The sequence below is a fragment of the Porites lutea genome, chromosome 8, assembly GCF_958299795.1.
Source record: "Porites lutea chromosome 8, jaPorLute2.1, whole genome shotgun sequence".
Taxonomy (NCBI): Eukaryota; Metazoa; Cnidaria; class Anthozoa; order Scleractinia; family Poritidae; genus Porites; species Porites lutea.
In genome coordinates this window covers 30,718,072-30,745,975 of record NC_133208.1, presented here as the reverse complement: position 1 = coordinate 30,745,975, position 27,904 = coordinate 30,718,072, and the positions used below count along the sequence as shown (strand labels likewise).

Sequence of the window (27,904 nt, the reverse complement as noted above, 5' to 3'; positions counted from 1 at the left end):
TATGTTTGAGTGCCTTAGACTCTCTGCCAATGATTTTGTTTACAGTATTCCACCAACCCTTGGTCCCAGTTCCATGTTTTCTGTTTCCATTGCATACTGCCTCCACTTGGTTGTTGCGGATTAGGTCATTTATCCTTGCTTGCAGGTCAGCATTTCTTGGCGTTACTATTTCTGATGGTACACAGGTGTTTAACCAGTGGCAACATATAATTTGGGGGGGGGGGGGGGGGAAGGGAGGTCCCTCGAAGACACCTTAACCTTTATCAGGGAAAAGCATTCGTTGAATATACCTGTGAAGGTGTTATCAAATAAGTGAATCGCCTCGATGATCATATACATGCAAAGATTCATATCGTATAAAAAAATTCATTTCATACATTGCCTGGAATATTGATATCTCAAACTACTTTGACGTCAAAATAGCTAACGCTAAGTTTAGTTTTTGAGAAAAGGACAAATGAGGAGAAAATTTAGGAAAAGTAGAATCGAAACATGACATGCTGAGGAGGCATCTAAAACCTCAGTCATCAGTTCGTTGTTGTTTCTTTTCTGCCAGAAGTTGAAATGACAACATTACACCGATTTGCATAAGAGGATATTTTGGAACTCTCTCCTGAATACAGGATTCATCCCAACGTATATAAACGGGTTTATTGTGTTTGATAGATAGAAGAAAAACATGCAAAGTAGTTCAACGCTTCGTGGCATCATCGCAACGAGACGAAAGCGCCGTAAAACAACAATAACCCCAAATGGGATCCAGCAAATCATGAACGCAAAAACATTTGCGAAAAGAGACTTACTGAGATTGATCTCATGTAAACTGAGAGACGATAACGCATTGATGTTTTGATGTCGGATCACTTTCGCAACCCTTGTACATGTGTAGCTAAAAAGAGTAGCTATGAGCGGGGTTAAAAAGAAAATAAGAACAATGCTGTAATTGACCGTTTTTCCTATATTGCTGAGATGACCAATGGAGCACTAAGCGTACCCTGGTACAAATTCGTACGCTTGAAGACCAGCCAGGCGAGGGACTACTGCGTAGCAAGCAACAGAAAACCAAACGATAGACAACAACAAAAGCAACTTTCCCGCAGTTCTCACATATGATTTATTTCATATACACATTAACGCATTTGTCACAAAAGCAAAATAACACAACCCAGTTGACATGTCAACTCAACCTAAATCTAACATGCGCAGTTTTTCCTTTTTTAAATCAATCCTGTAACGTCAAAATTAAGTTACGGTTATAATAAATTTAGTAAATTAAAAGTATGTAAGCTAATAGATTAATAAGGAAACCTTGAAATACGACGTATTTAAGTAAAAAATTCAATTTTTTCAAAGCATGACTGCAAAAATCGGTTGCCAGAGAAACGTCTCCGTTGACGAACACCTTAAAAAAACTTCTTAAGGACACCACCTCCCCAATATGGGTGATTACTCTCTACCGTGGATTTTTCTAGCTTGAACAAAGTAAAACGCCACATTGCCTTGATGACGTCAAAAAGGGGATAAGTCAAAGAAAAGCATTCCAAAACTTTTCGTCATAAACTGTAAACTAAGATTGCAAATAATTAAAAAGAAATTAAAAAACATTTAAATGGAAGAATAACGTTACCAGAGACGATGAGGAGAAAAAAAGATTTCATCCATCCATTTTTCTGCTTCGGAAAAGCGTCACATGTCTCATGCAAGAAGCCGTCTACAAAAAGATTTCGCATGTACATAGAAAGGATCTTAACCTCATCAGTTGACATCTCTTTTCTACTGGAAAATGAAACGGCAAATTCACGATTTCGCCCGCAGCTATTTAAGTAAAAAGTGCAAATTTTTCAAAGCATGACTGCAAAAATCCGTTGCCAGAGAAACGTCTCCGTTGACGAACACCTTAAAAAAAACTTCTAAAAGGACACCACCTCCCCAATATGGATGATTATTCTCTACCGTGGATTTTTCTAGTTTGAACAAAATAAAACATCACATTGCCTTGATGACGTCAAAAACGGGATAAGTCAAAGAAAAGCATTCCAAAACTTTTCGTCATAAACTGTAAACTAAGATTGCAAATAACAAAAAAGATATTAAAAAACTTTTAAATGAAAGATAAACGTAAGCAGAGACGATGAGGAGAAATAGATTTCATCCCTCCATTTTCCTGCTTCGGAAAAGCGTCACATGTCTCAAGATTCCGTTTGCAAAAAGATTTCGCATGTACAGAGATAGGATCTAAACCTCATCAGTTGACATCTCTTTTCTACTGGAAAATGAAATGGCAAATTCACGGCGATTTCGCCCGCAGCAGAGGAGATTTCGAAATTCTTTTTTGAATACAGGATTCATCCCGGCGTAAATAAAGGGATTTATTGTGTTGGACAGGTAGAGGAGAAACATGCAGAAAAGTTCAACACTTCGTGGCATCGTCGCAACGAGCTTGAAGCGCCGTAAGACAACGATAATCCAAAAAGGGATCCAGCATATCATGAATGCAAACACCACTGCAAAGAGAGATTTGCTGATCTTAATCTCATGTGAGCTAATGGACGATGATGCGTTGATGTTGTGTTGACGGATCACTTCCGCGACCCTTTTGTAGCTCAAAAGAGTAGCTATGAGCGGGGTTAAAAAAAAAAAAATGAGGACAATGCTGTAATGGATCGTTTTTCCTATCTCGCTGAGATGAGCAATGGAGCACTGAGCGTACCCTGGTACAAATTCGTACGCTTGAAGACCAGCCAGGCGAGGGACTACTGTGTAGCAAGCAACAGAAAACCAAACCATGGCCAACAACAAACGTGACTTTCTCGCTGAAAAAAATCTGTCGTATTGCTGGGTTGACCTGCATATCCTGACGTATCTGTTAACTGCTGTTAAACCCATAGTCACCGGAGAAATGTAGATGACAAACAGACTGAAGAAGGCGTGAAGTTGACAGATTGCTTCGCCGAAGATCCATTCGCCAGTAATAAGCACGCCAATACCAATAGGCATTACAAAGACCGCAGAGAGCAGATCACTTGCAGCCAAGGCGATGATATACAGATTGGTTGTTGTGCGTAATCGTACGTTCTTGTAAACGGACATACAAACCAAGATATTTCCTGCTAATGACAGAACGTTCAAAATTACGAGTGAGGTTACTTCCACGGTGATAAGGGAGGAACTGCGAGAGCTCAGACTGTCCGCCATTACAATAACAAAGATGTCTGCAAGGATAAATGTAGTAAATGTTCAATATAGTATATACACTGGACTTGAATTATTCAGCAAAGCCAGTTTTGACAGAGGTCATCATTGGTCAACGCGTACTTCCTTGTCAACGCAGTGCTCCCAGGTTTATGCAAATAGCTGTCCATTGCGATACAGAGGCTTTCATTTTCGGCTTTCTTTAACGAGTTTCTAACCGGAAGATGGGAGCCAAAGTAACAGCCCGACACCGTACTTTATACGTTGTGTCTTTTAAGATCAAAGCACCTGCATTAGGGGGTCTGAGATTGTTGCGTGACTTCGGCCCAAGTGGTTGCGACGTAAACTAAAATCAGTAACATCCTATACTTATTTTTAGTCTTTAGATGTTTATTGGTATGTTAAAAACACTCTATAATCAACCACCGTGAGGTTTTCGATTGCCTTTCTTCCCCTGATCGTTTACCGGTACCCTGCATATCTTAAATGAAATAAAAAGGTGTCTTAATCGAACGTTCTGAAATACAATGCTCAACGCGTTGGCTGTTGCAACGTCTATCGGCAAGCAGTTTCGTTAGGCCGTTCGTCAGATGTACTTTCTCTAGTGAAAAGGAATTAAACCTAAGAGAGTTACTCGAATTGCAGAGAGGTGTATAGAGGTGTTTTCTAGAGCAAGTAACATTAAGCTGTTTTAAATTAAGATGTGCACCATTATAATATAAAAACACAGGAAACAAATTCGTAATTCGTTGTCATTTAAGAAGAGCTTAAAAACCACGAATTTTCTGCGTGGTTAAGATCGCAGAAACAAGACTTCGATGAAAGTATTGTTGGTTTTCACATGACGTCACTAAAATTCAAACTAAAAACTATCGATCCTACCGAGATTTTACTTTTACGATGCATTAGAGCAGCCGAAAACTAATTTTCATTCGCTTCAAAAGGGTTCTTGGTTTTGTGATAGAATAGTAACGCTTGAATTTCTAAGCTTTTGCGTGACGCGCCAAGAGAGCGTGTCATGTAGGTTAAAAAATGACCTATTTCAGGAAATTTTGCTATATAAACAGTTCATGGGTTATAAAAAGTATTACTTTAATGTTTATGAGTTTCTCGAAGAATAAATTCACGCTTTTGTAGCAAAACTCGGTAACAGATGTTTCTGCTGGTTTCCGTCCGCCATATATTCGAGCTCATCCAGGTGAGCACCAGCACGGCGTAAAACATTTCTTCGGATATCTCGTATACGAAATATTCCTCTGACCTGAATCTTGGCGAGGGTCTTTGTATATGTACCTCCTTTCATTTCCCAGATTCTGGACTTTATCTATTGCACGGTTTTGATTTTTATTTTGATCTATTTTGAATGGCGTGACACTGAAAACCAGCAATAGAGTATTTTCACATGACGTCACGGCGGCCATATTGGTCTTCCAAGAAATTAAAATGGCGGATATGTTGGAGTTCCAAAGTAGTCTTCTTTTTTGTGCAAACCGGCTTTCTTTTGTTCCGGTAAATTTGCATAGATGCTGGTCACGGCGTGAAAACGCTCCATACGAGTTTTAAAAAACATAATTCTAAATCTAAGTAACAATAAAAGCCCTTTAGGCGGTCTTCGTGACGTAAACGCAACTTAGTAAAGTTTCGTTGCTTTTCTTTTAATTTTTTTGAACTTTAGTTCAGCTGTTGTCAGGAAAATTATTGGGAACGGTTGCAGTTTACTCCCACAGTTTAAATCTTACGTTAATAGTTTTATGTTACTGTGCTCACTGCAGTAAAATACGGGAGAGTATCTAGGAACATTAAGCTCTGTCACATCACTTCACCTGATGAAGGCAACCGGGTGCAAAATATGATTGCTGTAAAGCCACTTTAAGTTACTGTTTAATAAGTAGGGCAAAGATCTATTACACAAGTAGGTCAATTGAATCAAAACAATGTTTTACGTGGTCGGCGGACAAAAAATAATCACACTTCATGAAGCGGCTAGCACGCTGCAAGGGCTGCACCCCGAAAGCATTTAAGATACGGAGACTATGGACTACAAACTTCGGCTGGACGAGCGTTGTCCTTTGTTTGTAGCACAGGGTTGAGTCGTGCAAATATAGAACGTTAAGATTGCACTACAGATCGACAGTAGACTACGAGGGAAGAGGCGGAGAATGAAACAACACGCAAAGATTTTCTTGTTTTCATCACAGTTCACAAAAATGCAAGTCAGTTTTGCATGTGATCTTAAAATGAACAGTCACGTGATTTTGATCATGCACAGTAGCATGTTTAACCGTAGTCGTAGTCCGTACGTAGTCGCCCTATCTTAAACTCCCTAATGTCACTTGGTACGGGAGAACCAATGGCAGTTGGTCTCTGTAACAAAATGTTAAAAGTCTCCAAAAAATGTGTATTTCAAGACGAATTAAGCACCTAAGGAAAATTACCGTTGGTTATATACCCCTTTGGTGACATCCTAAACATATAGAAGTCTTTATTAAGAAACCGGTCACAACAAACGTGTGGCTTTACAATCAATGACTAACTAAGCTAAGCTAAAATACCTATCAAATGTAATAGAAAATTAAAAAATATATCGTTAAAAAGACACCTATTTACAAAAGCCCGTCATTTGAATCGTTCCGTTTTTACTCTAAGGAGCATCAAGTCATGACCCCTTTCTCTAAGAACTCTATTACGCTTATTTGGAAGCAAGTAGCCATGCTACTGTCCCTACGCATCATATCAAAGTGATCTCAAGTTGTTTGTATAGCCAAAACGATAGCCTCGACGGAATAAGCCGTCAATCCGATCTAAATGTTTGTTTTGATAGGCAGAGCCCCACACTTTTAATCCATACAGAAATAATGACATTGTCAAAGATTCGAAAAGTTCACTAAGTTAAGCTGATCTTTAGTGTACCCATAATACTTGTATCTTTTAAGAATATACTGTCGACCTGCAGCTCTAGAAAGTAAACCAGTCCAATAACGAGGATCTTCTTAGAAAGCATTTCCCAAAAGTTTCAGCCACTCAATCTTATTGTATTATTTCATTTGAAAGAAAAGGTTTATGTTTTCAGGGTTGATAACAGGGCTGATGTTTTAATGCCTTAGACTCTCTGCCGATGATTTTGCTTACAGTATTCCACCAACCCTTGGTCCCAGTTCCATGTTTTCTATTTCCATTACGTACAGCCTCCACTTGGTTGTTGCCGATTAGCTCATTTATCTTTGCTTGTCGGTCAGCATTTCTTGGCGTTCCTATTTCTGATGGTACACAGGTGTTTAACCAGTGGCGACATATAAGGGGGGGGGGGTTCCCTTGAAGACACCTTGATCACGGGGAAGCATTCGTTGAATATAACTCGGAGGGTGTTATCAAATAAATGGATCGCCCCGTTGATCATATGTGCAAAGATTCATATCATATAAAAAAAATTCATTTCATACATTGCCTGGAATATTGTTATCTCAAACCACGTTGACGTCAAAATAGCTAACGCTAAGTTTAGTTTTTTGAGAAAAGGACAAAGGAGGAGAAAATTTAGGAAAAGTAGAATCGAAACATGACATGCCGAGGAGGTATCTAAAACCTCATATCAGTTCGTTGTTGTTTCTTTTTTTGCCAGAAGTTGAAATGACAACATTACACCGATTTCGTCTGCAGAAGAGGATATTTTGGAACTCTCTTCTGAATACAGGATTCATCCCAGCGTATATAAACGGATTTATTGTGTTTGATAGATAGAGGAAAAACATGCAAAGTAGTTTAACGCTTCGTGGCATCATCGCAACTAGACGGAAACGCCGTAAAACAACGATAACCCAAAATGGGATCCAGCAAATCATGAACGCAAACACAATTGCGAAAAGAGATTTACTGCGATTGATCTCATGTAAACTGAGAGACGATAACGTATTGACGTTGTGTTGTCGGATCACTTTCGCGACCCTTGTGTAGCTAAAAAGAGTAGCTATGAGTGGGGTTAAAAAAAAGAAAACAAGAACAATGCTATAACTGATCGTTTTTCCTATCTTGCTGAGATGAGCAATGGAGCACTGAGCGTACCCTGGTACAAATTCGTACGCTTGAAGACCAGCCAGGCGAGAGACTGCTGCGTAGCAAGCAACAGAAAACCAAGCGATAGACAACAACAAAAGCGACTTTCCCGCTGTTCTCACATATGATTTATTTCATATACACATTAAGGCATTTGTGACAAAAGCAAAATATCACAACTCATGATCAGTTGACATGTCAGCTCAACCTAAATCTAACATGCGCAGTTTTGCCGTTTTAAATCAATCCTGCAACGTTAAAATTACGTTACGGTTATAATAAATTTAGTAGATTAAAAGTATGTAAGCTAATAGATTAATAAGGAAACTTTGAAATACGATGAAGTTAAGTAAAAAATGCAAATTTTTCAAAGCATGACTGCAAAAATCGGTTGCCATAGAAACGTTTCCTCCGTTGACGAACACCTTAAAACAAACTCTAAAAGGACACCACCTCCCCAATATGGATGATTATTCTCTACCGTGGATCATGTTTTCTAGTGTGAACAAAGTAAAACGCCACATTGCCTTGATGGCGTCAAAAAGGGGATAAATCAAAGAAAAGCATTCCAAAACTTTTCGTCATAAACTGTAAACTAAGATTGTAAATAACAAATAATTAAAAAGAAATTAAAAAACATTTAAATGGAAGATCAACGTAAGCAGAGACGATGAGGAAAAATAGATATCGTCCCTCCATTATCCTGCTTCGGAAAAGCGTCACATGTCTCAAGATTCCGTCTGCAAAAAGATTTTTTTTAAACCTCATCAGTTGACATCTCTTTTCTACTGGAAACGGAAATGGCAAATTCACGATTTCGCCCGCAGCAGAGGAGATTTCGAAATTCTTTTCTGAATACAGGATTCATCCCGGCGTAAATAAACGGATTTATTGCGTTGGACAGGTAGAAGAGAAACATGCAGAAAAGTTCAACACTTCGTGGCATCGTCGCAACGAGCTTGAAGCGCCGTAAGACAACGATAATCCAAAATGGGATCCAGCATATCATGAAAGCAAACACCACTGCAAAGAGAGATTTGCTGATCTTAATCTCATGTGAGCTAATGGACGATGATGCGTTGATGTTGTGTTGACGGATCACTTCCGCGACCCTTTTGTAGCTAAAAAGAGTAGCTATGAGCGGGGTTAAAAAAAAGAAAATAAGAACAATACAGTAATTGATCGTTTTTCCTATGTCGCTGAGATGAGCAATGGAGCACTGAGCGTACCCTAGTACAAATTCGTACGCTTGAAGACCAGCCAGGCGAGGGACTGCTGCGTAGCAAGCAACAGAAAACCAAACGATAGCCAACAACAAAAGTGACTTTCTCGCTGAAAAAAATCTGTCGTATTGCTGGGTTGACCTGCATATCCTCACGTACCTGTTAACTGCTGTTAAACCCATAGTCACCGGAGAAGTGTAAATGACAAACAGACAGAAGAAGGCGTGAAGTTGGCAGATTGCTTCGCCGAAGATCCATTCGCCAGTAATAAGCACGCCAATACCAATAGGCATTACAAAGACCGCAGAGAGGAGATCAGTTGCAGCCAAGGCGATAATATACAGATTGGTTGTTGTGCGTAATCGTACGTTCTTGTAAACGGACATACAAACCAAGATATTTCCTGTTAAGGACAGAACGTTTAAAATTACAAGTGAGGTTACTTCCACGATGATAAGGGAGGAACTGCGAGAGCTCAGACTGTCCGCCATTATAATAACAAAGATGTCTGCAAGGATAAATGTAGTAAATGTTCAATATATACTGGACTTGTATTGTTCAGCAAAGCCAGTGTTGACTGAGGTCATCATTGGTCAACGCCTACTTCCCTGTCAACGCAGTGCTCCCGGATCTATAAAAATAGCTGTCTATTGCTACACAGAGGCTTTCATTTTAGGCTTTCTTCGACGAGTTTCCAACCGGAAAATGGGAGCCAAAGTAACACCCCGACACCTTTATATTTATACGTTGCATCTTTTAAGATCAAAGCACTTGCATTAAGGGGGTCTGAGAGTGTTGCGTGACTTCGGCCCAAGTGGTTACGAGGTAGACTAAAATCAGTAACATCCTATACCTTATTATAGGAAATTAACGCTCCATGAAATTAAGGTATTGGAAATTACCGCGACTTAAATTAACGCGAATTTAATGGAAAACGACTTTCGAATAAAGAAAATTAACGCGAAGGAGGAGGTAGAATTTCATAATAAAGGAAATGAACGCGATTAAAACAGAGGAGAAGATATTCATCACTTCTGACAGCGACACCGATGAAGATGAACTCGAAATATTGTAAACCTTCGCCTTAGCTTTCATGAAAGATGAAAAATCAAGGGTAAATGGAAAGAAAGAAAGCTTGTAGTTGATGTTTTTTAGGTGTCAAGAATGTCTGGACAGATTCCAAAACTGGGGTTAAAATACTGGAAATTAAGAGCGCGTACATTAACGCTGCACTTAATTAAAGTCGCGGAAATTAACGCTCAACAAAATTAACGCGAATTTTAACTATTCGCGTTAATTTCATGGAGCGTTAATTTCCTATAATAAGGTATTTAGTTTTAGTACTTAAAATAGTTTTTCAGTGTTTACAGGTCTATTGATACGTTAAAAATACTCTATAATTAACACCGCGAGGTTTACGGTTGCATTTCTTCTCCGGATCATTTTCCAGTACCCTGCATATCTTAAATCAAATAAAAAGGTGTCTTAACCGAACGTTCTGAAATACAATGCTCAACGCCTTGGCTATGCTGCAACGTCTATTGGCACGCAGTTTTATTAGGCCGTTCTTCAGATGTACTTTCTCTAAAATACTGCAAAGTTAAAAGGAATTAAATCTAAGAGAGCTACTTGAATGGCAGGCAGGTTTTTTCTAGAGCAAGTAATATAAGCTGTTTTAAATAAAGATGTACACCATTATAATATAAAAACAGAGGCAACTTGCTAACAAATGCTATGAACTTTTTTTTTTCGTGCAGCTGATAACATTTTTAAAATTAAACAATACACGAGGCGTCACTTATCCGAACTTTCGTAATTCGTTATCATTTAAGAAGAGCTTGGCCAAGATTTAAAACCACTAATTTTCTGCGTGGTTAATTGATCGCAGAAACAACGCTTCGACGAAAGAATAGAGCATTTTCACATGACGTCACGGCGGCCATATATGTCTTCCAAGACAATAAAACGGCGGACATGTTGGAGTTCCAAAATAGTCTTCTTTTTTATGCAAACCGGCTTTCTTTTGTTCCGGTAAATTTGCATAGATGCTAGTCCACGGCGTGAAAACGTTCCATACGAGTCATTAAACATAATTCTAAATCTAAGTAACAATAAAAGCGCTACAGGCGGTCTTCGTGACGTAAACGCAACCTTATAATTCCTTTGAACTTTAGTTCGGCTGTTGTCAGAAAAATTATTGGGAACGGTTGCAGTTTACTCCTACAGTTTAACTCTTACGTTAATAGTTTTATGCTACTGTGCTCACTGCACTAAAATACAGTAGAGTACCTGGGAACATTAAGCTCACATCACTTCACCTGATGAAGGCAATCGGGTGCAAAATATGATTCCTGTAAAGCCACTTTTAGTTATTGTTTACTGAGTAGGGCGAAGATTTATTACACAAGTAGGTCAATTGAATCAAAACCGTGTTTTACGTGGTCGGCCGACAAAAAATAATGACAGACTTCATGAAGCGGCTAGCACACTTCAAGGGCTTCACCCCGGAAGCAATGTCACTGGGTACGGGAGAACCAATGGCAGTTGGTCTCTGTAACAAAATATTAAAAGTCTCCAAAAAAATTGTATTTTAAGACGAATCAAGCACTCAAGTAAAATAACCTCAATAGGCATTACCTGTTCTAAGACAAAATTAACAAATACCAACAGTACCAAGGTTCGGTCTGAAGAAGTGTCACACAGATTTACCTCGTTCGAGATAACGGCATTATGCCAACAAATTAAGGCTTGGAGGAACTCTCCAAAGAGATGTTAAAAAAATAGCCTCATTGGTGGTATTCAAATGGAATAACTTTTCTTCTCCGTGAATTTTATATGACAGAATCGACTACATTACGCTAGCTTGATTTAAACAAAGTAGTATAAAACGTGTGTTATAAACCCTTTTTGGTGACATCCCAAACATATAGAAGCCTTTAACAGAAGTCTTTATTAAGAAACCAGTCACAACAAACGTCTGGCTTTACAATCAATGACTAGCTAAGCTAAGCTAAAATACCTATCAAATGTCATAGAAAATTAAAAAAAGATTAAAGTTGAAAATTAAGAAATAAATCGTTAAAAAGACACCTATTTACAAAAGCCCGTCATTTGAATCGTTCCGTTTTTACTCTAAGGAGTATTAAGTCATGACCCCTTTCTGTAAGAACCCTATTACGTACATTTGGAAGCAAGAAGCCATGCTATACATGACCAGTGGTACTTGTGATTCTGTTGAAAAGATCACTGTCCCTGCGTATTCTTAATTACATCAGATATCAAAATGATCTCAAGTTATGATAGCCTCGCCAAGTTGTCAATCCGATCTAAATGCAAGTTTGCTTTGATAGGCAGAGCCCCACAATTAAAGAAATAATGACATTGTTAAAGAGTCGAAAAGAACACTAAGCTGATCTTTAGTGTACCCATAATACTTGCATACTTTAAGAATATATACAGTCGACCAGCAGCTCTAGAAAGTAAACCAGTCCAATTACAAGGATCTTCATGGAAAGCAATTCCCAAAAGTTTCAGCCACTTAATCTTATAATATTATTTCATTTGAAAGAAAAGGATTATGTCCTCAGGGTTGATAACAGAGCTGATGTTTTAATGCCTTAGACTCTCTGCCAGTGATTTTGTTTACAGTATTCCATCAACCCTTGGTCCCAGTTCCATGTTTTCTAGTTTCATTGCTTACAGCCTGCTCTTGGTTGTTGCGGATTAGCTCATTTATCCTTGCTTGTCGGTCAGCATTCACTTCGCCATATTTCTTGATGTTCCTATTTCTGATGGTATACAGGCGTTTAACCAGAGTGAATCGTGAATCGAAAAGTGAATCGTCTCGGTGATCATTCGTGCTAAGATTCATATCATATATGTATAAAAAAAAAATCATTTCATACATTGCCTGGAATATTGTTACCTAAACCACTTTGACGTCAAAATAACTAACACTAAGTTGAGTTTTCTGAGAAATGGACAAAGGGGGAGAAAATTTAGGAAAAGTAGAATCGAAACATGACATGCTGAGGAGGCATCTAAAACCTCATATCAGTTCGTTGTTGTTTCTTTCCTGCCAGAAGTTGAAATGACAGCATTACACCGATTTCGTCTGCAGAAGAGGATATTTTGGAACTCTCTTCTGAATACAGGATTCATCCCAGCGTATATAAACGGATTTATTGTGTTTGATAGATAGAGGAAAAACATGCAAAGTAGTTCAACGTTTCGTGGCATCATCGCAACGAGACGGAAGCGCCGTAAAACAACGATAACCCAAAATGGGACCCAGCAAATCATGAACGCAAACACAACTGCGAAAAGAGATTTACTGAGTTTGATCTCATGTAAACTGAGGGACGATAACGCATTGATGTTATGTTGTCGGATCACTTTGGCGACGCTTTTGTAGCTCAAAAGGGTAGCTATGAGTGGGATTAAAAAAAAGAAAATGAGGACAATGCTGTAATGGATCGTTTTTCCTATCTCGCTGAGATGAGCAATAGAGCACTGGGCGTACCCTGGTACAAATTCGTACGCTTGAAGACCCACCAGGCGAGGGACTACTGTGTAGCAAGCAACAGAAAACCAAACCATAGCCAACAACAAACGTGACTTTCTCGCTGAAAAAAATCTGTCGTATTGCTGGGTTGACCTGCATATCCTGACGTATCTGTTAACTGCTGTTAAACCCATAGTCACCGGAGAAATGTAGATGACAAACAGACTGAAGAAGGCGTGAAGTTGACATATTGCTTCGCCGAAGATCCATTCGCCAGTAATAAGCACGCTAATACCAATAGGCATTACAAAGACCGCAGAGAGCAGATCACTCACCGCCAAAGCGATGATATACAGATTGGTCGTTGTGCGTAATCGTACGTTCTTGTAAACGGACATACAAACCAAGATATTTCCTGTTAAGGACAGAACGTTTAAAATCACAAGTGAGGTTACTTCCACGGTGATAAGGGAGGAACTGCGAGAGCTCAGACTGTCCGACATTATAACAACAAAGATATCTATAAGGCCAAATGTTTAATATACGAGACTTTGCTCATTCAAAGCTACTTAAGTTTGTAATATTGCGACAACATTACCTGCCGACTACTTAGTAAGCTCGTTGAATATTTAGACAAGAACTGTATTTTGGCAAACGTTTATTAAAATGAAGCAATATTATGCTACATGTTTCAAGTACTTAAAATAGTTTTGAAATTATTTAAAATACGCTTTACTCACTTTCAGGTTACTTTGATTTATGCTTGAAATATTACAGTAAGTTGGACAATTCAATCGAAAGAAAATTTACCAGCGAGTAACCTCATCCATTAAAATTGAGGTAACTGATTTTTTTTTCTGTTGTCTTTATTACCCGGTTGCATAGAAACAGGACATCTGATGTCCAATCACCTGCATTCACTTTTGAAGTGGGTTGCTCACAATCGATCTATTGTTGGCTACAGGCCTTGGGGTTACTCCTTTATTTAAGCCGTATAGGTTTGTGCCTCCCCAAAGGCTAGGGTTTTTGCGCCATTTTGGTCTGACAACTGGTATGGACTTTGCCCATTTTGGTCTTGAAGCGGGTATGGTTTTCGAGGGAACTACAGGAGTGAATGTACTTATTTATCGTTTCAGTTCCAAATGAGAAACAAAGAAAAAGATACATGCGAATTCGAAAAGAATTTTAAGAAATCTTCGATTGTTGCTGTTCTAGTCTATGTAATGATAACATAATTTCTTAGAGGCAAGGTCTGAAAACGGGCGTGAAAAATGACATTTTTGGGTCTGAAACAGGGTCAGGATTCGGAGAACCGGGCAGCACACTCCCACCAAGAATTCCCAGGAGGGTCCCCCGGGGGCTTCAGGCACGATGAAGCGAATTCTCGGCTCTGATTGGCTGCTTCTCGAGTGGGCAATGTGAGCCTCTTTTGCTCTGTGAGAATTACACATTTTGTTGCACAAAAGAAAAAGTGTTTTTGCCATATAATAAATCCTTTGATGAACGTGCTCTGTCAAGATAGATGGCTGGATATTCGCCTCTTTTTTGTTGAAGAAAATAACTTATATCCAATATCCATGCAGCCATCTTCAATTGACCTGGCTCTTCGCCTTAAGGCATAATTATGCGTATTTCTAAAGTTATATTATAGTGCTCAGTAAATTGTAGCTTTATATAGTTGTGACAAATATGCAATGAGTTTCGGCTCCTATACAGAGCTATAATCTGCAGGAACTCTATCTAGGAACTAGGCTAAAACTGCATTGACCTGAAAAGCGATCGCTACTAAGAAATCCTATACAAGCTGTATTTGCCATTTGCATTTCATGCAAACTGGATCATTCGACATTGAAATTCTAAGGTTTCAACCTGCTTTAACCTATCGTGATATTTGACGTGAATCAAATGTCTGCTATATTGGATTCTTTCAAATAATAATAATTAATAATAACTAATAATAACTTTATTTTAGTGTCAATGTATTTAGCTTAACAGCTAGCTCATTGAGGACACTTTCCTACGCAAAAAAAACAAAAACAAAAACGCTTTTGTTCAAATTGAATGGATTCGACCAGAACAAAGCATTTTTTACGCTTGATGTACATTACTACTTATATATGGTTACCAAATCGTCGTATGAGAAACAAAAACAGCCCCGTGAGGAAATATTGAAAGGTAGAAGACCTTTGGGGAAGAGTTGCCTCCAGTACCCTCGGGTCGGTCCGTTGCTCTGAGGAGGGTTTACACTATGTACTGACAACAGTCGCCTGCTAAGTAGTAGTTATAATAAGACTTTTTCATCGCAGACGTCGTTTTTTCGTGCTCAAAACTTTTAACTTGCTTCAAAAGCAGCTAAATTAGAGTAACTCGTCTTTCATCGTTGTCAACGACAGCTAACATGTTCATTGCATGTTCTTCCATTTTTCTTTCCCCATTTAAATAAATCTCGCTTCCTTCAGTCACAGGGCTCAGATCTGTGATTGTGCCACGACTGGTCTGTCGCTCTAGAAGTGGATTCTTCAGCCTCGCCTTAACAACAGTTAAGGTCAGCTTCCGCTTTCGATTACAGCAGAGAATTTGATGAAATTCTCTTTTGAACGCTGGATTCATCCCAGCGTAAATAAACGGGTTGATGGCATTGGAGAAATAAACCAAAAACCTGCAGAGGAGAGGAATATTTCGCGGCATACCTGGCACGAGATGGAAGCGCCACAAAATCACGATATTCCAAAATGGGATCCAGCATATCATAAATGCGAACACGACTGCAAAAAGGGATTTACTGAGGTTGATTTCATGACTAGTGTGATATTTATTTTTTCGCCGCCTTTCAAGGGTAGACGAAGCATCTGAGTTGTGCTTTTGAATCACCTTTGCAACTTTACTGTAGCTGACGATGATGGCCATCAAAGGGGCGATGAAGAAGAATGCAAGGACAGTGGAGTAATTGATTATTTTGCCAGCTTTGTTGAGATGTACAACGGAGCACTGAGCATAACCTGGGACAAACTCATACCCTTGAAGACCGGTCAAACGTGGAATTGTTACAAAACAAGCCACAAAAATCCACACTGAGGCGATCAAAGTGCGGGACTTTCTCGCTGAAAACAGCCTGTTGTAGTGCTGACTTGATTTGCACATTTTTACGTACCTGTTCACGGCTGTTAAGCTTATGGTCACAGGTGAAACGTAAATGACAAACAAGCTGAAGAAGGCATTTAACTGGCAAAATGTTTCACCAAAGACCCATTTGCTGGCTATGAGCACTCCGGTTCCAAATGGCATGACAAAAACAGCGGAAAGCAAATCGCTCGCAGCCAGGGCCGTGATGTATAGGTTCGTTGCTGTTCGAAGCCTTGTGTTCTTGTAAACCGAAAACAAAACCAAGGTATTACCAATCAACGACATGATGTTTAAAATCATTAATGAGCTGACTTCCACAATGATCACAGGGAGGCTTCGAGAAATCAGATCGTTCTCCATTTTAATCCTTTACAGAAACAAACAAGTCGCAAGCAGTCGAGTTTAGCTTAGTTTCGTTCCTTTGTTGCTTTGCGAAGTTACAAAGGTCCTTTTCGCTATCAGTACATGTCACCATATATGGCCCAGCAATATTTCGGTTTTATTATTTTGGTTTTAGCTCAGAGAATGTTTGTCATAAACTTGTGTTATGTCTTTAACAGGTTTTTGGCTTTCATTCTTCTTTTTAAAAGATTTCAGTTTTGGACTTTGGGCCTTTGCAAGTTATAAGTAAGAGCATATTCTCCAGACCAACTACGTTTCCACCGTTTAACGGAAGGAAACTCACGATCAGCTTTTAATAAGAAACAGGAAAAGACACTTTCACGAGTAAAAACTCAAACTTTTTTAGGATTTTTCGGTTCCGATCGGCGGTCATTCCTGGAGACAGGCCAGAGCTTTCAAAACAGGAAAAATATTTAATATTCATTTTTCTTCTTGGATCTGATCCATGAGCCACGTGGGTGTGCAAAATATTGATCAAATGTTACTAAGAGGTTCTTGGTTCCGTCTATGACTATTTATTCCTCTGTCAACATTGTTGCTTATTCAATCAAAAGCACTTATCATTAGGGATTTTCATAAAAATATTGTGTTCGTATTAATTGCTACCAATGAATTAACAGATTATCAATATACAGGTCATTGTTTTTTAGAGCCCATTTTCTTTCAAGCCCTGAAGATAAAATTGACTGAATATGTATCTCGGGGCTATATTTTACCATCATTTATTCTCATACAGTTTTTGCTTTTGATTTTCCAGATATTTTGTTATGTTTTACCTTTATTCCCAGTTTATTGACCTTTAGGAAAGCCAGGCTTATATGATAATTATCTTAACTTATCAAATAACTCTTTGCTATTGGCTGGTACAACTGGACTATTTCCAACTGTATGATTTTTTTGTGTCGGAAGGGTACAGTCGTACAGTGCGATTACCGTAACCGGGGCCACTTAGACTAAGTTGACCAACTGGATTACAGGAGAATAATAATGCATTACAAGAAAGTTGTCTTAAGACGAATCAGCAGCTCGTAAAAAAAAAATTAAGTTACTAAAAGCACAAAATTAAATATTGATAGCAAACCTTTAACAAGAAAGCGAAATGTTTCGCCAGACAATGCTTTTCTATATACTTTACGTATAACACCCAGGAGATATATTTGTTTGACACAAGCTGTTATCTTGTAATACCAGCAACTTCTTCGCTACCATTGCCGCGCTATGCAATAACATCACGACCTCAAGTAAAAAATTTAACTAACGTCTCCGTCATTCACTCTAACGGACCTCTCAAGAAATACAGGCTTTCTTCAGCGGTTCAAAAAGTCACGACTGCACGTTGTAATCGGTTGATTACAACCTGCTTCATGTTGTTTATTTCGATTATGATTGACAACTAACTTTCCTGTAATCCGATTGGTCAACTTTTTCTTGGTGGCCCCGCTTAGTAGTGGCTCTTTAATAACCCACGTTCGATATATTTTAAAATCCTAACATTAGTCCGAGGCTTTCTGGTCATTGTTCTATATTTGGTTTGGTTTTATTTGTAATCAAGTCTCTTCTGGGAATTGCAAGACAATGGAGTCTAGAAAAAAGTGCAATTTTGTCCCTAAAGCCTCGGAGTCATGTTAGTAAGTAAGTAAGTAAGTAAGTAAGTAAGTAAGTAAGTAAGTAAGTAAGTAAGTAAGTAAGTAAGTAAGTAAGTAAGTAAGTAAGTAAGTAAGTAAGTAGGTAAGTAAAGACTTTATTTTCTAAGGGTTAGCACGAAATAGCCGGGGCTAATAAACTTGTGGCCCTCTAAATAATAAATAAATAAATAATAAAAATAACACATGAGTATACTAGGCTATAAAAAATACAAGGTAAAAACCAAAGAATACAGATACTATAGAATCTACTAAATTATTTAAAAGATAAAATATAGCATTATAATCATCCCACAATTCATCAAGTAACTTAAATAGAAAAATGATCAAGATTCTGCTGTTGTTTAAAAAATTCATTTCACAATGCTTTTTAGATTTTTAATATATCGAGCATGGGATTTTCGCTGCCTTTGACCACTTCCTTAAGCTGCCCCGCAATCGCCCCCGCCGAATTTAGTTTCAGGGGCTTTCTTTTTTTAGTGTCCAGTGCCTCAGTTAATCCCCTTCACTGTCGGACGCACTTCTAATTTATTATTTCTTCTTTGATAATAAATTGAGTTGTTCACTGTATGAATGGTTGTATTTAACAATTATTGACAATTAAAGACCAAGAAACAAATCACTAAATACTGTGAGGGTTGCTTTGAATTTTTTGTTTTTTATTTATTTAGATTTACATTCATCATTATTAGGACTGATATTTGTTACACTGAATAGAGATTCATACAATATAATCATCAAGATGTTTGAAATATTTTCATAAGATTAACTTAGCCACTTGTGTATTGTTTATTAATTTTAATTTACATGATCTAAAATAATCGGTGTGAATTTGAGCAGATGAATATACTAAAGTGTTCAAAAGACACTATGTTTTAATCTTGTGATTAAAATAAGCTTGTGTTCTAGCCTGCCTTAGAACACCAATCCCTCGCCAGGAAGAGTGTTTTCTAACCCGATAAAAACGTCCACAGTTGCTCGTTTTGTAAGCATCACGAGGTTGTGTAAGCATTTGAATATGGACAATTTCCTAAGCGGCGTTTTTGTTTTTTTCGCTTGTTATAAATCATGAAATTTAAACAGAGCATAGGACGATGGCTGAGTTAGCCTTAATTGTGGTTTTCGCTAATTGTTTTCCTTCTTGTGAACCGCAAGATTTTGTTCCCATTGGAGTGCCACTGAAGTCTGTACTAGTCGCACAACTGTTTTGACACTGCTGCGATTTTCTCTTCCTCAAGGCCATTCTATGGTTAAAATAGCAAAGAACTACTTTGCGAAATTCTTTTCTGAACACGGGATTCATGCCAGCGTATATAAAAGGATTAATTGTATTAGACAAATAGAGTAAGAACAAGCAAAACAGTTGAACATTTCGAGGCATTCCCCAGCCAACACGGAAGCGCTTGAATACAATGATGATCCAAAACGGAGCCCAGCACATCATGAACGCAAAGACAACAACGAAAAGAGATTTACTAAGTTTGATCTCTCGTGCGCTTATGCGCGGTTTTCTCTGACTTTCCTTTGGAATTTTAGTTGACACCTCTTCGTTATGTTGTCGGATCATCTTTGCAACTTTTATGTAGCTGACGATGGCTGCTGTTAAAGGAAAGGCGAGCAATAGGCCAAGGACAATGCAGTAATTGATTATTTTGCCAGTTTCGCTTAGAAAGGCGAGGGCACAGATGCCATATCCCGGAACGAACGCATAATCTTGAAGACCAGCCAACTTTGGAATCACAGCGTAACAAGCAACAAAGATCCACACACAGGCCAACCAGATTCGTGACTTCCACGGTGAAAAGTACTTCCTGTATTGCTGATCCGATTGGCAAATCCTGAAGTATCGATTTATTGCTGTTAAGCTCATAGTAGCGGGTGATACGTACGCGACAAAACAGACGAAGAAAGCTCCAATTTCGCACATCGTTCCACCAAAGATCCATTCACCAGAGATCAGCACACCAATACCGAAAGGCATAACGAAAATGGCGGATAGCAAGTCGCTCACAGCAAGTGCAATGATGTATAGGTTTGTTGTTGTGCGCAGTCGTGCGTTTTTGTAAAATAAAATGCAAACCAGGGTATTTCCTAAGAGAGACAATACATTGAGAATCATTAAAGAGCTGACTTCTACTATGGTAACTGCGAGACTGCGAGAGGTCAGATCGTCCGCCATTGTCTCCACACAGTTAGATTTTTTTTACATTTAGAATATTTATAATTATTTATAATTATACCAGTCACAATATTGCAGCATAATATCGCAATAACATAATCATTCCTAAGCGCAGCCTGCTACGTCCAGAAGGAGTCTTTCAACGGTTTATTTAGTCTTTATAAGGCTTTACAATTATTTTGTGGACATTATTAACTGAACCTTTCGTCAGACTAAATTCAAAATGATAAAGAGTTGCAGGAAAATTGCTCATCAATTAGCAAAGTATATAGTTTTACAACAACTGAATTTTCTAGCGTGTTCTCATTAACTTCCCAATTCATGTTGGCACACCACTTATTTTATCTGTATTTTATATTTAGACTCGATATCGCCCCTCAGGTCTTTCCGCAGGAAGCCTTATTCATGAACTTCCTTTCACAAGTGTTTTTAAAGGTCCTTTTGCAGCACCATCGACAATATGCCCTCCAATGCTTGGCTAATTCAAAACTCTCTTATCACCGACTTTTGAGTTCAATTAATTAAGTCCTTGTAAAGTGTAAGAGAGTAATTTCACTTGTAGGTTTTAGGATTTTGGCGGATCAGTTTCAGTTTTACTTTTTAACTCTCGGTTTCACAACAACATAGAGAAGTGTGCAAATTATTTTTATCACTTTGTGGCCTAATATAACACAATATTACCATCGATATCACCATCGATTTCTCAAGTTATTTTAATCGAGAAGTGTCGACTGAAAAGTGAAAAAGGAACAACTAATGGTATAATTTGCAACTTCTCATATCCCGAACATCATATGTGCATGGTAACGTGAAAACAGATGTTCTCATAAGGTTCCCACATGTTCCCTAATCTTCAATTTTGTATTCAATCTATGTGTTGTTATATATTCCGACCTAACTGTTGATGTCCTCTTTACATTCAAACTAATAGTAGTGACTCGTAATGGCTTTCAGCAAATTGAACAAAGACCGAATCACCATCAATAACAATACACAACAATTAACAAACGATGCCGGTTAAGGGAGTAGTTAAATTCCTCGACAAAGTAAGGATATCGATGCAAAATTCACACATGTCTGTTCTCATTCAGGTGTAAAGCGGAGAGTCGAAATTATCATTTACGAAATTTCTTCTCAATTGTATAATTAGATCGACCCCGGTATTGAAAACGTACCCTGTGAGTTTTGTTGTAATTTGCTGTGATTATTAATATTATTATTATTATTATTATTATTATTATTATTATTATAAATTATTATTATTAGGATCATGATATTATGATTAGGAACATTTTGAAGAAACTTTTTCTTAATTCCAGTTACTATTATTTTCATAATCGAAATGAATTGTTTTTAATTGATTAACGAAATGTTTTCAATTGAAATGAATTTTTCTAATTGAAATGAATTTTTTAATCGAAATGAACAGGAGCCTATGAAATAAAATGATTTGTAAATAGTGCTTTGACCTTATAGTTTTTTCCTTTAGAAAAATCAGTTATAAATAGGTTTTAACAGTTAGCTTTGTTATCAATAAAAGGTTATTATTATTATTATTATTATTATTATTATTATTATTATTGAAGAAAAAAATTATAATAATGATGATGATGATGATGATGATGATGATGATGATGATGATGATGACGCAGTATTAAACGTAATAACGCAAACTGTTAACCACGTAGGGCACACAGCGTAGCCTGTGGCCTCCAAGGAACTAAATTACTCTAAAAACGAGCTGTGATATGGAATGTTACAAAGGCAAAATTAAAAAAAAAAGCCACGATAACGCAGAAAGATAAAAGTGAAGGTACTATAAACTACAACTAAGAAATGAAAAGTAACACATTTTCCGAATCTAGGCTTATCCTAAAAATCACTTAAATCGTCACTACTGCGATCCCAACGAAACATGGCCTTAATACATCCTTACTAAGTTCAGTTAAACAGTCAAACAACAGTTGCCTTGAAAGTATGTGTTATGTTGAGCGAGCACGAGATTGTGGCTTCCTGCATTCTTCGGAAAACATCCTTTGCTCTTTAACACCATTGAATTTCCTCATAGTCAGCTCAAGTTCCTTTGAACCCTCTTCTAAAACATCAATGACAATATTATACTGGTTGAAGCACAGGCGGCCCAATGTCATTATGAGAGTTTAATCATTAATACATGTGGTTTCATATTGCGTAATCCTTTAAATGGCCGTGAACATTAAAGGATTTGTATGGGAATTCAGGTAAAAGATTGAAGAATATAAATACTCGCTAGAATTTTCAATAAAATACACCCTACCTTATTTACTTTTAATTACTTGTTTTTGCTTGCATGCTGCTCGGTGTTAAAGAAAATCGCTTTAATCGCAATGGATCGGGAAAATGACCACACAGCAAGCAAAAACAGGTAAAGCAAATAAGGAAAGGTGTATTTAATTGAAAATTCTAGAGAGTATTTATATTCTTGAATCTTTTACCTGAATTCCCATACAAATCCTTTATGTTCACAGCCATTTTAAGGATTACGCAATATGAAACCACACCTATTAATGATTTAATTGGTTACCGGTAAATCGTTAGCCGGGGGGGGGGGGGGGGAGGGGCTAATACAGCCCCCGATGCCCTGCTTGACATTCATGCAAGGGGTTTTTGGTCTAGACAGGGTTCCTCATTCTTTGACCTAACGGTGTGCCACCCAAATGCGGAATCTTACAAGGACCCTAACCCTCAGCAAATATATCGCCAGCATGGAAACGACAAGAAACGTATGTACGCAAGCCGAGTTATGGAGGTAGAACAAGCCACGCCGCTGGCCTTCACCACTACAGGTGGCGTAGCACCCGAATGTCAAGTCTATCACAAGCCACTAGCGGAACTCCTGTCAGCCAAGAAAGGCGAGGACTACTCAACTACGATGTCTTAGATAAGAACCAGAATTTGCCATTCTGAGAACATCCTTCCTATGCTTAAGGGGATCGCGTTCAATAAGGAGAGTAAATCTCAACTAAAAGAGATGGACTTTGACATCGATAGAGGACTTTAAGGACCCTAGATTTTAATTTAGAGAAAAGATATTGAATATTGCATATTCAATTGTTTCTATTATTTAATATTCTTATCGTTGTTGGTTCATGTTGAAATCGTGGCAGATTTTAAAGAGGAACTAGTGAAAAGATGTTAAATATTGGTCAGGTAGCGACTGCTTATAGTAACAGTAATAATAATTAGTCAAGAAACATTTTCGTGGATTATATTTCAAGAGATAATGAGACATTATGATCTTTTATTTTCTTTCTAACAGATGTTAAGGTACAAATTTTGTTTTAATTCGTTTTAAGTGTAGCACTGTACATAGCTCTTTTTAATGAGTATTGAATAAAAACTTATTATCATTATTATTGTTATTAATATTATTATAAATATGTAAGCGATTTCTCAGACCTTCTCACACCACTGCACGCATGGCATTATCAGGAGAGCTGAGAATGAAAACTAAAAGGGCCCTTCCTCTTATTATTTAGAGTATAAGTCGGGTTAAATATAGTCCCGGCTCTGACTAACGGCGCTTTTCTTAAAATGTACAGATTCAGTCAGAATAATCACTAATTATCAGATAAGACTGACAGAAATATTAAATGTAATTGGCGGAAATCACGTTTCCATTTGGACAAGAATATACGGAAATGCTGAAATTGGTGGAGCTTTTACGATCATGCTACAAGAAGGCATCAAAAATAGAGACATAAGTATTTTTAATTTATCTATTCAGCTATAGCAGATACGCGGAACAGGAATTTACTATGTTACAGCGCGGCGCTCAATAGGGCTTTTTTTAGGTTTTCCTATAGTCACGTTCATATCGAACACGTTAGCAACATTTCAGCTTGCTAAACTGAAGGAAAAGAGACTCAATCAAAGAGTCACAATCAATGGGTTTTCAACATTCGGAGTTATTTATTAAATCGGGATCATTCCTCGACATTTCCGAATCTATATACTTACAATTTAGAAATTTTCATTCCTAGTCAGAAAACGACAAAAATGAAACTAAACAGGAAACTTGTACATCGGTAAACTTAACTGTGAGTATCTCACTGAAATGCGTAACGATGTATACACTCCACAACATACGCCATTTCCCCCCCTATGTTCGTTTAACTTATGTACGTGATGTGGTAAAACGTGAAAGTTTAGTTTAACAAACCAGAGCTTCCCTCTTCTCCCTTATCATCATCAGGGGTGTTCATAGTAACTGTTGTTTCTTTGAGATACAGCTGGCTGCCATTGGGGGTCTGAGTAATGTCCGTTGACGTGACGCAGCTGTCTCGTTGTTGGACAGGTTTCCTCGGCTTCAATGTTAAACTCCGTTTTCGGTTGCATGATAAGAATCTGCGGACTTCTCTTCTGAATAAAGGATTCATGCCGGCGTATATGAAAGGATTAATTGTATTGGAGAAATAAAGAAGAAATAAGCAAAACAGTTGAACGTTACGCGCCATTTTCGCGACAACACGGAAGCGCTTGAATACAATGATGATCCAAAATGGGGCCCAGCACATCATAAACACGAAGACAACAACGAAAAGCGATTTGCTAAGTTTGATCTCCCGTGCACTTATGCGCTTATTACGCTGCTGTGGCCTCGTAGATTTAGTCTCCTGGTTATGCTGTCGGATCATCTTTGCAACGTTTATGTAGCTGACTATGGCTGCCGCTAAAGGAAAAGCGAGCAATAGGCCCAGGACAATGCAGTAATTGATTATCTTGCCAGTTTCGCTTAGAAAGGCGAGGGCGCAGATGCCATATCCCGGAACGAACGCATAATCTTGAAGACCAACCAACTTTGGAACCACAGCGTAAAAAGCAACGAAGATCCACACACAGGCCAACCATGTTCGTGACTTCCGCGGTGTAAAGTACCTCCTGTATTGCTGCTCTGTTTTACAAATCCTAAAGTATCTGTTTATTGCTGTTAAACCCATAGTAGCGGGCGAGACGTAGGCAACAAAACAAACGAAGAAAGCTTCAATTTTACACATCGTTTCACCGAAGATCCAATCACTTGAGATCAGCACCCCAACACCGAAGGGCATAACAAAAATGGCGGACAGCAGGTCACTCACAGCAAGTGCGATGATGTATAGATTCGTTGTTGTTCGAAGTCGCGTGGTTTTGTAAAACAGATTACAAACCAGAGAGTTTCCTATAAGGGACAACACGTTTAGAATTACCAAAGAGCTTGCTTCCACGATGGTCAAAGCTAGGCTTCGAGAGCTTAGATCGTCCGCCATCGGTGCTAAGTTCTTCTGAAAAGACTTCTAGATTTGGTGCCTGGGGGAGTGATTATGCTTGAGTAATAAACTAAGAAAGCTTAATAAGGGGTTTCAGTAAACATTAGTTCTCAGTTCCGCTATACATTTTCCTCGTGAACGCCATATATGGTCTTTCATTTCCCTTTCACCGTGTACTAAGCATCAGGGGCGAGAACTCAGATCTGCAAAATCAACAGCAAAACGTTTCAGCTTTCAGTTTTCAAAATGACATCCTTGTTGGTTTTGGCTTACTTCAACGTGAAGAAATTATATTTTTAGCTTTCGCTCTCATACTGCCACACAATTGACATGATTGACGGAAATTCTTGACAACTGCAGTGTACATCAAAGGAAGTCTTCGATTCATTTCGCTTTTTTATCGCAATACAATACTCTGTCTCTTATTCCCGTTTGTTGATGTTGTTGTTTTAGCAATCAATTAATCTCGCATTCTGAAAACTAAGGCCCGGTTCAGACGCCGCTCCACTCATGTGCCGAACCTAACTGAGTTTGGTTCGACTTTGGAGCGACATTGGCGCGACATCTGATTCAGACGGCGTACCGTGCGTCGAACCTAATCTTTATTTCATGTAGGGAGAAAGAAAAAGGCCTGGGTCCGATATCATATCTTCGCGCCATAATTCAACTTTCAAGGATGGTGGCTGTGAAGGAGAGGATAGCTCTGATTAGAGCTATTTCTCGGGGAAACGAACGCAGAAGGATGTTTTCCGAAAGTGCGCAAATGCTCATTGCATTAAGAAGACGACGGATAGCTCTTCTTTTGTCCTTGGCAGGGATTTTGTTGCTCTCGCGTAAGCAGAATTTAGCCACGGAGATGGTTCATGTACGATCTTGCCGGCGTCTGCTCAGGAGCAACGGCTGGTGGGAGATGGTTTGGACAACATATACCGATGAACGATTCAAGAAAACTTTCAGAATTTCGAAGAATACATTCAGTTTCATTCTGAACCGAATCCGAAACGACTTGGAACGTCAGACAGTAAACGAAGACCCCATATCACCCGAATGTCGGCTAGGCATTTGCCTTTATAGGCTCGGAAGAGGTGATTATTACTACACCATAGCGGAAATGGCTGGATTGGGTGTTTCAACTGTACATGAGATTGTAACTCAGGTATGTCAATCGATCGTTGAAAACCTTTGGGAGGACTGTGTCAAGAAGCATATGCCATGCACTGAGGAGGACTTTAAGGATAAGATGAAGGAAATGAACGAAAGGTGGCAGTTTCCCTTCTGTTGGGCTGCAATTGATGGCTGCCACATCCCTATTAAATGTCCACCAGGAGGAGCTGCATCGTGTAAAGAGTACCACAATTTCAAGAACTTCTATTCCGTGGTTTTGATGGCTATGGTAGACTCAAAATATAGGTTTATTTGGGGCAGCTGCGGTTTCCCTGGCAACTCCCATGATGCTATCATTTTCCAGGCAACAGAACTCTGTGAAAAGCTAAACGAACACGATTTCATTCCAGACATTGCACATAAGGTTGCTGATGTGAACATTGGTCCACTCATTATTGGGGATTCAGCATTCCCATTTAAACCGTGGCTACTGAAGCCCTACACAAATGCAGTACTCACAGAGAAGCAGAGATACTTTAATTACAGGTTAAGTCGTGCTAGGATGGTCACAGAGGGAGCATATGGGCAACTTAAAGGAAGGTGGAGGGTGCTTTTGAGGAAAAACGAGAGTGAACCTTCTCAAGTCAAAACAACAACCCTTGCTTGCATGGTTTTGCATAACATCTGCATTGAAAAGGGTGATAAAATCTGCAGCAAGCTAGATATTACTAGCGACCCACTTACAAATGCGAAGAGAGATGGTCGCACATTAAGGGATGTATTAGAGATGACCTGTTGTAGAAAGCTACCAGACTCCAATTCCCAGGCAACTAAAATCAGGAGCACACTAGCAGATATGTTTTGGAGGGAAAGAGAAGGTTCTGAATTAAAGTGAACGAGTTAAACCAAATATTTCTTGCAACATTTGTTGGAGTTTTGTAATGGGCCCATTTTGTTATTTCCACTACGTTTTGTAACAACGAAGGCTTCTTTTATAATATTAGCCCACCCAAAGTACTGTAAACTGAGGGCTTCAAAATATAACAGATGAACTTTATATCTTGAAAGAATGTAATGTTCAAAGGGGTTTTAAGTGACCCATGAAGTACATCATGTTTCACATTTCAACACCATAACACAACATTTGAATGCATTCTGCTATTTATATGGATGATAAAATTTCGCACCAAGTGTTT

General features: G+C 38.4%; 7 protein-coding genes across 7 annotated transcripts; 1 reads left to right on the top strand and 6 right to left on the bottom strand.

Annotated features, from left to right (window-relative positions):
• Nucleotides 1-982: 982 nt before the first annotated feature.
• LOC140946820 (melatonin receptor type 1A-like) lies at nucleotides 983-3,239 on the bottom strand. Its single transcript, XM_073395928.1, has one exon. The coding sequence runs from the start codon at nucleotides 3,193-3,195 to the stop codon at nucleotides 2,236-2,238; it is 960 nt and encodes a 319-aa protein (XP_073252029.1). The 5' UTR covers nucleotides 3,196-3,239; the 3' UTR covers nucleotides 983-2,235.
• Nucleotides 3,240-7,445: 4,206 nt separating this feature from the next.
• Nucleotides 7,446-9,153, bottom strand: LOC140946300 (melatonin receptor type 1B-B-like). Its single transcript, XM_073395396.1, has one exon. It carries the CDS (start codon nucleotides 8,954-8,956, stop codon nucleotides 8,000-8,002), a length of 957 nt encoding a protein of 318 aa, XP_073251497.1. The 5' UTR covers nucleotides 8,957-9,153; the 3' UTR covers nucleotides 7,446-7,999.
• Nucleotides 9,154-12,399: 3,246 nt separating this feature from the next.
• LOC140946349 (melatonin receptor type 1B-like) lies at nucleotides 12,400-13,548 on the bottom strand. Its single transcript, XM_073395450.1, has one exon. The coding sequence runs from the start codon at nucleotides 13,470-13,472 to the stop codon at nucleotides 12,519-12,521; it is 954 nt and encodes a 317-aa protein (XP_073251551.1). The 5' UTR covers nucleotides 13,473-13,548; the 3' UTR covers nucleotides 12,400-12,518.
• A 706-nt stretch (nucleotides 13,549-14,254) lies between these two features.
• LOC140946059 (melatonin receptor type 1B-B-like) lies at nucleotides 14,255-17,967 on the bottom strand. The gene has a single exon (XM_073395127.1). It carries the CDS (start codon nucleotides 16,450-16,452, stop codon nucleotides 15,322-15,324), a length of 1,131 nt encoding a protein of 376 aa, XP_073251228.1. The 5' UTR covers nucleotides 16,453-17,967; the 3' UTR covers nucleotides 14,255-15,321.
• A 795-nt stretch (nucleotides 17,968-18,762) lies between these two features.
• Nucleotides 18,763-20,328, bottom strand: LOC140946016 (melatonin receptor type 1A-like). Its single transcript, XM_073395081.1, has one exon. The coding sequence runs from the start codon at nucleotides 20,314-20,316 to the stop codon at nucleotides 19,213-19,215; it is 1,104 nt and encodes a 367-aa protein (XP_073251182.1). The 5' UTR covers nucleotides 20,317-20,328; the 3' UTR covers nucleotides 18,763-19,212.
• A 4,108-nt stretch (nucleotides 20,329-24,436) lies between these two features.
• On the bottom strand, nucleotides 24,437-25,799 carry LOC140945955 (trace amine-associated receptor 4-like). The gene has a single exon (XM_073395019.1). The coding sequence runs from the start codon at nucleotides 25,602-25,604 to the stop codon at nucleotides 24,504-24,506; it is 1,101 nt and encodes a 366-aa protein (XP_073251120.1). The 5' UTR covers nucleotides 25,605-25,799; the 3' UTR covers nucleotides 24,437-24,503.
• A 481-nt stretch (nucleotides 25,800-26,280) lies between these two features.
• On the top strand, nucleotides 26,281-27,603 carry LOC140945530 (uncharacterized). The gene has a single exon (XM_073394544.1). The coding sequence runs from the start codon at nucleotides 26,281-26,283 to the stop codon at nucleotides 27,601-27,603; it is 1,323 nt and encodes a 440-aa protein (XP_073250645.1).
• Nucleotides 27,604-27,904: the final 301 nt, after the last annotated feature.

Bases quoted from the DNA above. Each gene is read 5' to 3' on its own strand.
- LOC140946820 (XM_073395928.1), bottom strand. From the start codon at position 3,195: ATGGCGGACAGTCTGAGCTCTCGCAGTTCCTCCCTTATCACCGTGGAA.
- LOC140946349 (XM_073395450.1), bottom strand. From the start codon at position 13,472: ATGTCGGACAGTCTGAGCTCTCGCAGTTCCTCCCTTATCACCGTGGAA.
- LOC140946016 (XM_073395081.1), bottom strand. From the start codon at position 20,316: ATGGCGGACGATCTGACCTCTCGCAGTCTCGCAGTTACCATAGTAGAA.
- LOC140945955 (XM_073395019.1), bottom strand. From the start codon at position 25,604: ATGGCGGACGATCTAAGCTCTCGAAGCCTAGCTTTGACCATCGTGGAA.
- LOC140946300 (XM_073395396.1), bottom strand. From the start codon at position 8,956: ATGGCGGACAGTCTGAGCTCTCGCAGTTCCTCCCTTATCATCGTGGAA.
- LOC140946059 (XM_073395127.1), bottom strand. From the start codon at position 16,452: ATGGAGAACGATCTGATTTCTCGAAGCCTCCCTGTGATCATTGTGGAA.
- LOC140945530 (XM_073394544.1), top strand. From the start codon at position 26,281: ATGGTGGCTGTGAAGGAGAGGATAGCTCTGATTAGAGCTATTTCTCGG.